This window comes from Ambystoma mexicanum, chromosome 3q, assembly GCF_040938575.1.
Source record: "Ambystoma mexicanum isolate Mex_15411 chromosome 3q, UKY_AmexF1_1, whole genome shotgun sequence".
Taxonomy (NCBI): Eukaryota; Metazoa; Chordata; class Amphibia; order Caudata; family Ambystomatidae; genus Ambystoma; species Ambystoma mexicanum.
In genome coordinates this window covers 739,449,966-739,462,582 of record NC_090926.1, presented here as the reverse complement: position 1 = coordinate 739,462,582, position 12,617 = coordinate 739,449,966, and the positions used below count along the sequence as shown (strand labels likewise).

The 12,617-nt window shown below is 45.9% G+C and overlaps 1 protein-coding gene across 1 annotated transcript in view; it reads right to left on the bottom strand.

Moving 5' to 3' along the window:
* UBE2O (ubiquitin conjugating enzyme E2 O) overlaps nucleotides 1–12,617 on the bottom strand; it is a 1,359,828-nt gene that overhangs the window by 604,010 nt on the left and 743,201 nt on the right. The window contains exon 8 of the mRNA XM_069654680.1: nucleotides 8,313–8,463. Coding sequence (XP_069510781.1) covers nucleotides 8,313–8,463 — 151 coding nt within the window. The remainder of the gene's footprint in view (nucleotides 1–8,312; nucleotides 8,464–12,617) is intronic.

The following is a 12,617-nucleotide window of genomic DNA, read 5'->3' as shown; positions in this document are numbered from 1 at the left end:
CTGGCATCCCTTTGGTTCTCCCACTTCTGCTTGGTTTGCCAGCTCTGTGCCTTCTTTCACCTTCTAATGCTACAGCTCGCATCCAGTCACAGTTCCAGATCCTTCCTTGCCTTCCTATTGCCTGCACCCGAGGGGGCCTTTTCTGCCTCCCAGGTTCTTTCAGGTGTGGGCTGTTAGACTTAATTGTGCTGACAACATGCCTCTTCAGCCCTCTTTCTCATGCCAGTACTTCCCTTAAGGTTATAAACCTTTAGAATGTGTTGGTACAGTGGAAGACAATTCATTAAGGCAACATTTCCGGATTCCTTTACATTATACCTTTGGGAGAAAGGGAGGTATGAATCCTGAAAAACTCTAATGGATCTTTCTATTAAGTTTTCTCTGATTTTAGAATACTTGTGCCTGGATCCCCAGATTCTATACATGATTTTGGGACAACACAATGACAATAAGCCATTACCTGTTTTGGAAACATAGAAAGGTTTCCTTATTGTATTGTATGAGGACTTCTAAAGCGCAGCAAAGACCAAAAGCCATCAAGGCGCTGGGGGAAAACAAGCGGAAAGGGAGGGGAGCGACCCAATTAAAACAAACGTTTTTAACTGCTTGCGAAAGATGGAAAGAGCATGAATGTTCCGGATATGCAAAGGAAGAGCATTCCACTCGGGGCCAGTACAGAAAAGGATCTGCGTCGCGTGCCAGAGCGTCGGAAGCGGGTAACAGTCAACAAAAACTTGTCAGCCGAGCGTAGAATTCTTTGGTTGGTAAGAGGACAGCTTTGCCAGTAGGAACTTGGCACCCATAGAGTGAACAGCCCGGTGGGCTGTGCATAGAACCTTAAACTCAACCCAGGCTCTGACTGGCAGCCAATGAAGCCGCAGAAGAAGGACCTAAGAATGGATAAGTCAAGGGGCACCAAGATCGAACCTGGCTGCCACGTTCTGGAGGATCTGGAGTCATTGACGCAAGGCTTCAGGCTGCCCAAGATAGATGCCATTACAATAGTCTATAGCACCCAAAATGGAAGTAACAATTTTACTCCTAGCCTCAGTAGGAAGGAACGGAAGCACCTACTTCAGAATTTCACAAAGCCACTCCGGCCGACCGCTGAAATTTGCGCCTCTCTGGAACCTGAGGTCGTAATTTTTGATTCTCAGGCTTGTGACAACATTAGATAATTGGGGGGCACGGTCCCAGGAAAGCAGGCTTATAATCAGGAGACCAGCTATTAGGAGACTGACCAGTCACCAGTACCTCGGTCTTTTCCCCATTCAGCTTAAGCCAATTTTCGGTCATCACCTGGCACACCGCTGGAAGAGGTTCTCAGAAGTACATTTTCATTGGCAGCGTTAAGAGGAAAGAAAATCTGGGTGTCATCCGCATACATGAAAAAATGTACCCCGAAACTAGCAATGAGCCTGGAAAAAGCAACCATATCTGAATTAAAAAGTGAAGGGTAGAACACTGACCCTTGCGGGACTCAGTCAACCACCACAAGCGAGGACGTAAACGGAGGGAGACACCACTTGAGTGCGCTCAGTCAAGAAAGAAGAGAACCACTTCAGAGGCACTCCTGAAACACCAGCATCTGACAGGAACTACCAGTTTCTGATGATAGATCGTATCAAAGGCAGCGGAGAGGGAGTAGGATAAGAGCGCTTGTCTCTCCGCGGTCCTGTGCCAGTGCAATGTCATCATGGAGTGCAATCATTACCAATTCTGTACCCATACCGGGACGAAAACCTCCCTGGAAGGGGTGCAGAATATGGTTTGGCTCAAAGTAAGTTGCAAGCTGAGGAGTAACAATCGATTCCAACACTTTAGTCATGGTGGGGAGAAGTGAGATAGGGTGGTACATTTCGGCCAGTGCAGGGTCAACGTGAGACTTAAGCAACAGAGACACCACAGCATGTTTGAGAGAAGGGGCAAGAACTACGGTAGCGCACAAGTACTGTAGTGCCTCGGTAAGCAACAGAACCAAATGTAAAGACGGGTCTTGAAGAATGTACAGCGGGATGGAGTCTGCAGAAGAAACAGATTTAAGCTTCAAAAGCACATCTGTCACAATACTTTCCGTAATACTAGCAAACTTAAATGTGCCCAGACAGCTGTGAACCGGACTGTCCAAAGATACAGTAGTGCCAAGGAGAGTACCTATAAACGCAGATCTTCTCTTAGAACACAAATTTTGTTTGGAAAGAAATAAGGTCAAAATGAGATTGCGCATGGGTAGCTAAGGAAGGGGCTTGGATCGGGGTAGACAGTTCTTTAGCAACCACAAAGAGCTCTTTAGCAGAGCATGAGGCCTTAAGGATACGGTCAGCATAATGCTGAGTTTTAGTCATTTTAATGGACTGTTGATAATTTCTAACTCTCATATATGCCCTTTCAGATTCAGAATCAGAAAATAGAAGTGCCGTCGTATGGAGCGGAAATGGCGTTTGTTTCAATAATCTCAGCTCCGGAGTGTACCAAGGAGCTGAGGGCCAAAACATCAGCAGTATCCTTAAAAGCCATAACCAAGGCATTATTAATATTCAGTCCCTTAATTCTGTTTTGTTGGGTGGTTACCTTAATAGCGTGGGAAAGTCTCAAAGGGAACCTTGGACCACCGCCGTTGAAATTTTGTGGGGAGAGGGCGCTTGGTTTTAGGCAAAGTAGTGAAAAGCAAAGGGAATCAAGAAGTGATTGGACCAGAGCATAGGTAGAGGGTTAAAAACCAGTAAACCATGAATATTTGCAAAAAAGTAGAGTCAAGTTGATTACCCCCTGTATGAGTGAGGCTGTGGTTAGAAAGGGAGAAGCCCGAGTCTGCAAGAGAAGCAAAAAGGATCGGTGCATGAGAGGACTGCAATATATGAAGGTTAAAATTCCCCAACACCACAATGTTAGAGTACATAAGGGCTAAGTCCGCAATAACTTGCAAAGTCTGCCACAAGTATAGGATATATCCAAGATCATCCCGATGCGCAATCGCAAAGTGGGCATTGATCAAAAAGGCTTTTAATGCAGGAAGCAGATCAATGATCTTCTCAGATGTAGTAACAGCAGGAGTGGTAACAGTAAATGGTAAACCAGAGGCCAGGACAGAGCAGCTGGTGCCAAGGCAGCAAGTTCACTGCGTCTATAGGTAATAGAATTTTGTGTGGAGTCAGTACCTGCATCATCAGGGTCCCAGAGCCCGTCCTTGGCACGGACAGGCACAGACGGGCCTGCCTTAAGGGCGCCTTTGGCGTGTTGAGGGCACGCCTGCTGCACCCGTCCACTCTCTCCAGCACATAAGTGCTGCAGGGTAATGAAACTGAGGCGGAGAGCCGCCGCCTGTTAGAGCTAGAGAGAGGACTTGCCGGAATCCAAGAGGACTCGGCAAGCAATGAAATCACAACAAATGTCACAGGCAGACTAAAACTGCACAAGCAGCGAGTAAGCCCTAGTAAAATGAAATTAAAACGCACATGTTTACAACAAAATCATCAAGTATTTAGGCAAAACGGTATAAAAACTAAGCAGTAAAATAACAGAGGCTTTAAATGGTTGCTAACAACCTCACCTCTCCTCTGCCGGGCGTTCTCTCCAGCACATAAGTGCAGCAGGGAAAAGAAACTGAAGCGGAGAGCCGCCGCCTGTTCAGAGCTAGAGTGAACTTGCTGGAATTCAAGAGGACTCGGCAGGCAATGTCATGGGCAGACTAAAACTGCACCGAGCAGCGAGTAAGCCCTGGTTAAAATGCATTTAAAACCACACACACGTTTACAACAAAATCATCAAGTATTTAGGCAACACGGTATAAAAACTAAGCAGTAAAATAACAGAAGCTTTAAATGGTTGCTAACAATATCACCTCTGCAGGACAAATACTTTCCTCACCACCCTGGGCCCTGTCTTCTCACAGGTGATACTCCCGCGGAAAACCACCCCTAAGGTCAGGATTAGAAAGTATGTCTTTCACCTGGCAATCTGGGAGGCAACTTTAGGCAGGGTTTCAGTGAGGAATCTGCAGGATTCTTAACAAACGTCACAGTGTGGAGGAAAGTGGACAGGACATAAGAGTACATTTGTTATTTTCCTCCACCCCATCATTTTATTAGTTTTTCCCCATTGAAATAGATTTTTTCTTTACTGCTCAACATTTCATAAAGAGCATCTTTTCAGTGACCTACTGTGTGGATATTTCTTTATTGTGCATCTATCTAGGTGTCAAGAAATGCAATTGCCACTATACCCCCCCATTTTAAGGGCAAAGCCTGGAGTGCAATGTAACAGTCCACATTGGGCCATTTCCTTCGCTCTTTCTTTGCTCCCTACCCTGATCTTTTGTGTACTGTACTTGAGGTTTTGTTCTCCACGATTGTTGGCTTACATTGCATTACCTGCATTCCCTTAAGTACCCCGCCTCCTATCGTGTCCCCCCTCTAGTGTTTCCATCCGCCTGCCTGCCTCCCAGCAGTATGCCTCCTCCCAGCTTGCCCCCTCCTCCCTCTCTGCACCCTCTATAGTGTTCTGTCTAACCTATCTCCAACTGCTTTTGTATCAACTATCCTACCCCTCTCACTAAGTCTGGCAGGAAGAAGCTGAAAAGGGACATCCTGGTCTCCAACCCAGGCCTACGAATCGCCAATATCTACACCAGTGCTTCCTCCAGACAGACCCTTACTGACATCGTCCGTCGTTCCCTCTCCAGGCCCATGGACCCCTCCATATGGTCTCTTTTCTCTCTCCTTTTTCCTCTTCGCCCATTAATGTGGCACCACGGGGTTTTGGGGGGACGTCCTCCTGGCCCCCTTCCACTCCTCCAAGACCATCATTAATGTCTACCTACATGGCACCGTCTTGGTCCAAGACACTCAAACCAACCTCCTCATTTTTGATAGACGCTTCCCCTCCCCTTATCAACTTCCTTTCTTCTCCTGCTGTCCCTTCTTTCCTCCCTCTGGCTCCTCTGCTGCCTCCATCCTCTGCGGCTGCCACTGGCTGCTTCTCCGGCCACCCTGTTGCCTCCTTCCTCCACCACTCCTCTGGCACCCACCTCCTCCTCCCCAGCTACCTTGCCTTCTCTGCCCATCCTCGGGCACCTGCAACCCGTCCGCAGGGTATACCTGTGATCTGTACCTCTCCACGGAAGTCCTTCAAAGGGGCAACATGCTCCACATTGCTACTCGCAACACTCACTCAGCTGTCGAACACTCCTGTGACATCTGCCGTCTCCTGGAAAAACTCGATTTGGATGTACTCTGTCTGACCGAGACTTGGTTCACTGCCAGTCTGTCACAAGCTTCCTGATTGCTACAAGATACTCTCCAAACCCAGAGCCAACTGTCCTGGTGGGGGTGTAGCCTTGAACATCGAGTGGATCCCTGCTTCTTTCATTCCTATGCAGGACGACTCCTTTGAATGGCTAGTTTGCAGAGTGAGTCTCTCTCTTACCCCCACAACACCGACTTACTCTGCAGGGCACCCCATGGATGTTCCGATCTCCTCTGACCTCCCCCCTCTCCATCCCTGTCACCACTCCTGCAGTGCTCACTTTCTCCTCACTTCTCTCTCTCTACCCCACAGACCAAGTCGAATCCAGCACTGACATCCACCTTCTCGGTCATCTGACCCATGAAGCGTGTGTCAGCTGAAGCGTTTGCTGCTACTTTCTCTCCATCTGCACCTTTGGCCGACTCTCACCCTGACACAGCCCTATCTAACCTTCATCTTTATATTTCTAACACACTTGATGTACTTGCCCCCTTCATGAGGATCCGCTTGAAGCCCAAATCGAAGTGCAACTCTTAGTACGGCTCCAACCTAGTCACCCTCAAACGCAAGTGCAGGGTGGCTGAGAGGAAAGGAGGGCATCAGGTGCTCCCTATGACAAACTGGCCTGCCGCCTGCTCCAAAGGCAATATAGACTCAGTCCTCACCAAGAAAAGAGCCCACATCCAAGCCAGTGTCTCTGCAGCATCCAACAACTCAGCAGAACTCTTCGAAATCTGCAAGGAGCTGGCCAATCCTGCTGCAGTCTCTGGCCCTGTTGCCTTCCAGGCCCTCCTTACGGCCTTGGCTTCTTTCATCACTAAAACTCAGGACATCTGGTCCTCTTCCCTGCTCCACTCCGGGCCCGCCTGTGGCCATCTCTCTCTTGTTCACCCCCAAACAATGTTTCTAGACAAAGTCCAACCTATGAAAGTCTTGTCAAAAGACTTTCTCCCCTGTTCAACCAGAACCATCAAAGACCACACGACACCCTTGCTCCAGCCTTGGCCAATTTCTGCAATCATTCCTTTGCCACAGGAACCTTCACCTCCCCCTTAAGCACTCCCTTGTGCACCCCCTCCTAAAGAAGCCCTCTGCCGAACCTTTCCGGCTAACTATCGTCCGATCTCCATCACTCCTTTCCTGGGCAAATTCTTGGAAAAGCTGGCCATCTCCCAGCTTAATCTGCACACTATCTGTTGGTTGTCTCCACGACCAGCAGTCTGGCTTCAGAGCTGCCAGAAGCACAGAAACACCTCTCCTGAACACCTGTTAAGACCTGCTCTAACCTTGATTCGAACATTCCTTCTGTCCTCATTCTCCTCGATCATCTGATTTATATAGGGTCAACCATGCCATTCTGCTCAATCGCCACCATGATAACCTGGGTATCAGTGACAGGATCTGGCCTCGCTGACCTCCTTTCTCACCGACCGACCCCCTCAGGTCCAACTGGGGTCTTGCCCCTCTTCTATCTCTCTCTACTTGTGGCGTTCCCCAGGGGTCCAATCTTTCGCCCTAGCTTTTCAACCAATATCTGGCACCTCTCGCCCACCAATTTTCAGTGTTATGCGGATGACACGCAGCTTTCAGGCTCCCCTCGGCTGTCTCTTCTCTCATTCCAGATTGTCTGGCTGCAATTCAGGAATGGTGTGCCGTGAATCATCTCTGCATTAGTGCCAGTAAGAATGAGATCCTCATCGTAACACCAGCTCCCCCCTTTCCTCTCTCTGGCCACCCATTCTAGGCTCTCTTCCTGCTCCTAACTTTGAGGCTAAGAACCTTAGGGTCATCTTCGACTCCACCCTCTCCTTCTCTCCGCTCATCTCCGACGTCTCTAAGTCAAACTATTTGCTGCACCTCCTCAGAGGTATTCTTCCTTTCCTCACTTTCCCCCAGAAGCACACCGTCTCCAGAGCTCTGGTCCTCTCTAGGCTGGACTACTACAACAGTCTCTTTCTAAATCTTCCTGCCTCTACTCTCAGACTTCTACAACTTCTCCAGAACAGGAATGCACGACTTGTCCTTGGCTTCAAGCCCATGGATAGTATCTCTCCAGTTCAGAAATCTCATCATTGGCTGCCAGTGGCGACAAGGATCAAGTTCAAGACCCTCTGCATCGACCACAAAGCTTTCTGGGGCCGCACTACCTCCAACTCGCTCTTCTTAACCATCTCCCTTCGAGCTCTCCGCTCATCCACATCCAACTGTGAGGGTCAGTTGCTTTTCCAAGCAGAGAGTTGGGGGCAGATCTTTCTTCGGCTGGGGCCTCTCTCTGGCACAGCCTACCCGTCTCTCTCAAACTTGAGCAGAACCACCTCCGGTTCCAGAAGCAACTGAAGACCTTCCTCTTCGCTTCAGCTTTCTCCCTTCGTCTCCCCTGATGTCCCGGCTGCTCCATGCACTGGTCACCTGGCTACCTTCTGAACTTGGGAGCAAGATCCAGCATGCCCAGTTGCACTGCCTCCAAGCCCCCACAGCACTTGTAGTCTGTACTACAGTCCCTTCTCTGCACCTCTGAGCTACCCGTTGGCTGCACTTTGAGTTACCTTCACTTCTTCCCCACCACCCTATGCACTTCACCCTTCCACTTCCCTGCACTTGTACGATCTGAATGACAAGGACTAGTAAGATCGTCGTTTTGTCCTCCCTGTGTTTCCCTCTCCTTGTCTTGTCGCGCCTAGAAACACTTGTGTACCGGCACGTTATAAATGCCATATCATTTCATTAACTTTAGGGAAACCCTTCTTATCGCTGAGGTTTATTCTCCCAGGCTCACAGACATCTGAGAAATCTTTAACTATTTCATTACTCAGTGAAGCCACTTTGGACTAGGAGCTTAGTATCTGGTACAGTAAATGAGAGATCGGTAGCACCAGATGAACAGAACATGTAAAAAAAATATTACAAAAAATAAAATCAATCCCTACCTTAAAAGTACCAGGTGATGAAATAGTCCAAACCAGACAGGGCTGATGGTCAAATATCAAGATTTGTGCTCAAGGATTACATGCTTCACCATTACAAATGGCTAATAAGGGCAAAAGTTTCCACATTTGTGGTACACCAACCTTTTTGGCAACAGAACGCTCACCAACGAAGCAGTTCTTTTCAGGGCACTCACACGTGACTTTTGCAGGCTCAATTTTAGCAGGAAAAACGTAGAGATATCTTTCACCGAGTTGCCTCTGCGTGTGATCGAAGCAGCCAAGTCGCTTTACCCTGGAGAGAATAACGAGAAGAGTTTAGCATCTAATTTTTGTACCTGCAAACTGACATCTACCCACCCATACTACAGCCAGGTACCTGTATCTCCAAAGATTGGAAATCAGTTGGAGAAATCGCGAGATTACCAACTATCAATAAATTCAACATAAGCACAGGTTGATCCAAACGGAGTACTTTATTCCCAATCGCTAAATATTCACCACAGCTCACTGTAAAAAAAGAGGGTGTGAAGCTCCTGCTTGGCACAATTGCCTGTAAAGCAACAGTTAAGGAGTTTAGCAAGCTAGAAGACAGTCCTTCCGAAAAGTGAGCAAAAAAGCTTTTTGTACTAGAGATATGAAATGATGCAAGAGGCGCGAGTTACAGAAAACCTTGTAAACATAATAAAGCATGAGCTCCCATCCAAATGTAGAAACATTACATGTTACCAGGAGAGTAGTGCTTTTGGATACTTTCAACAAGTTTTGTTTAAAAAAAGAAAAAAAAAGTCTGCCCATTAAATTTAAATGGACAATCTTTATGTCACCTTGGTTTATGGTCAAACCTAAGGAATTCTGTACATGTCAAGGGTGCAGATGAGACAGTATTCACCAGTATGCAGCATTTCTGGAGCCCCCATAGGGGCTACCATATGGACAGCAACATGTAGATGCATAGAAGGAACACCAGTCCATTGAAGAAAGCAGGGGCATTTGAAGGGTTGTGCACAGAGCCTATAAACCCCTAAAAAGAGGGCCAGCCACCAGATGAACACCCAAGGACGGCTCCTCAAGCCGATGTATATGGTTGAGAATGCTTAGGAGTTGCATAATCTACTTTTGGTGATAAGTTCTGGATAAACACTGGTTCGAACTCCAAATCTGTAAGCTTATTTCCCTGATCATAAGAATATTGGCTGTCTTTTTTGCTGAGCCAGCATAGATCAAAAGTTATTGTAATTGGTTATTAACACACTTAATACCCAGAGGTTTCTAAGCGCGGAGTGACTGGAGTATCAGGTCTACTAATCCTGATGTGAGAATTTGGGTTTCTCATACTCGTAGGGTGATCAGCTGAGTGCAGGCTGTAGTATTTGATGCATGTCGCAAGGGTACCTGGTAGAGTCTTGATCGTCCAGGTTATCATAACATATCTATAAAGAAATGTTATCAAGACCAATGGTCCCAGACGGAGCAAGACATACATGAATTAATGTCTTTGAACCTTGTTGTTTCAACCAAGATTATATCAACTCTTTACATTCAATTCAAAAATGCATCATGACACTTCATAATGTACATATCAAAAGACCGCTCCATTCAACTGAATGCATGCATATCCCACAAGTCCTACACATTCATTCTCTTTCACACAACCGTTGAGTTTCAATACTTAACCCAGTCGCATTACCGGGATTCCATACTACCAACACAAATCCACTATTAACATGCATCTCTAACTAATAACATAAATGTGTCTATTTCTTAAACTATCCGTCGACACGTGTTTCAGCCGGTTCTCGTTAACCATACAATCATGCTAAATACCACTCTGGCCTTCATCATGACAGGAAGGGAATCTTTTTTTTTTTTTTTTTTTATTTGATTTAGCGGATATTCAACTTTTCAAATATTTTATACAATTACACAAAAACCAGATTCCCTAACAAAGACAGTGCTACCACACTATACAGAAGCACATACAAAAACACAACACAAGGTATAAGCACATGCATAAAAGCAAAAGTAACCATAATTTATTAAAAAAAGGGCTACTCCCCTAATAACATGCCGAACCTTGTTAATAATGACTTAATGGCACAAATCATCAGTGGGTATAAAACAATATTAAACGCAATACTAAAATATTACTGAATGACACCTTTATAGTGACCTTGAGATGCACTTCATGACTTCGGTGACAGCTCTTTATTTTAACCTCGAGTTTTAAAATGATTTCGCCTACTATACATCTTTGCCCCTTGGTAGCACCAATCTCAAATACTGCACTATTGCTATCCACACTCTTTCTCTTGGTGATGAAAACATAATTTGCCATTTCAGATCTTCTGAGGAATGAGTGTGGAAGACAAGTGCATTCTGCAGACATCTTTCACGTCCCAACTTTAATGCTGGACATTCAATTAGCAAGTGTTGCAGGGTTTCCTTTTTCCCCCATCCAGACAATATCTGCAGTAGTTCATTTCATGAGTAATTAGTTTACGCCTGGCTAATATGTCACGTGTGCTCCATTCCAAGTGAATCGAAATGGTATTCCACTCCACCTACTATTTTGTATTTTTGCATCTACAATAAAAACAAATTGGTCTGGGTTACAAATTTTGTCTGTACTATAATCTTTTTATTGACTAAATCATCTTTAGCAATTTCATTTTAAATCAATCACGTCTCACCAGTGAATATTTTACTCGTCACACAGCTTCCTCCACTTGTTAGCCCTCTATGTAACTTTAACGTTTTCCCATGTGCACTCTCCTATAGGGACGTGATACAGGCAATGAACTATCAACACTTACACTTAATGGTTCCAACATGCAGTACTCTGAACTTGCAGCATGTACTTTTAACTGCCTTACCTGTGGCCTCTCCGTTTATGTATAGCACCTCTGGCCACTATTGTGCAAATGGCGTACCAACTACTAACTGGCTCGCTCTTAGCAGGCTGTCTAGAAGTCCCCTCTTCATCAGATTCCAATCTGCAACAGAACCCAATGACACCTCTTTCAATATATCAAATGACCATGCATGTTGCGTTATACTTTAGAAAACGTATTTCCTTGAGGAAAGCCGTCACCAACTCCCAACAGCCACATTGGGCTGCAGGTGTGGTGCTGCTACGCAAATCTTGTTCTGCTGCCTCAATATAGCTAATGTGCTGCACCACACACATCAATCTATAAAAACAAAATATGCGGCACATGTTATAATAGCCATGCCGCTCGTGTCAGGCACGCTATTCAGATATGGTGATCCTAGGCCACTTCTCTCACTGAGCCACACGAACACCTTTTTGAGGCACATGAACCCACATCCTGTTCTTTCTAGATTCTGTACACGGACCTTCTAGGCTTGTACAAGAGCCACAGAGAAATGGTACTCTGAATATTTATATTTCTCTGTTCCACTGTTTTACTAGATGGAAAAGTACTAGACCCCACTTTGTATCTACTGCACCCAGATTTCTCAGCACAGCTGGTTAGGGCTCCAGTGCACTGCAGGGGTAAATTTACATACCTGGAATTCATACCTTACTTTTGGTAACTGCGTGCACCAATGGAGGGAATGCCTCCCTGTCCAGGAGCAAGTTTCGTTGGGATTACATTTCTCCCATGTAAAAGGAAATGCTGTACAACCCTGTGTGTCATATTGTAAGAGAAAACATGCATACCCGAGACCAGGAGGCAATCTACTGCCACCATATTCCTGACAACTTGCGCTTAGTGAGCCGACATGGCCAAGTCATCTAGATAAGGAAAAGCAATGCAAACTCCTCTGCATTTTAGAATTATGCTGCCGCTGTTTATGGATTATCAGCTATTTACAGAACTGCTCAAATTAAAAAAAAAACATTCAAAAACATAGCCGCAGTGTCCCCAGGTTGGGGCTCACCTGTTGTCCTTATAGGATGGCCGCCCAAAATAATGGAGATTGAACTGGCCACCACATTACAAAATGTAATCTTCTCAATACTATGGACAAACAAAAACAGTGAATCTAGCACTCTAGAGTGAGAAGAGTTCTAGGTCGTGACTCTCCAATTCGGGGACCGCATCCCAAAGAGGAGTTGATGTAAAAATCAAGCTGTTCCACTCCACCAAAATGTTCATGCCATCGTTGACCGTATCTAGGCTGTTAATCCATCTCTGTGGAACTGTTGTGCCAGATTTCCCCCGCTGGGATGTGGCTTTATAGTCTGTAGAATGAACCAAAACATAATATATTTCTTATATAGCACTACACACCCATAGGTCTCAAAGCGCTGAAATAAAGTCATTATCCCACAGAGTGGCGCTCAATTTATCGACCTCAGAAGAATGAAAAGCTGAGTTGACCCTGCTGTGGTTCAACCTGCCACAGCAGTCTGCACATAGATATCAGGGGCAAGCGCTAAACTCGCTGTGCTATCTGACTGGCACAGTCATTGTGTCC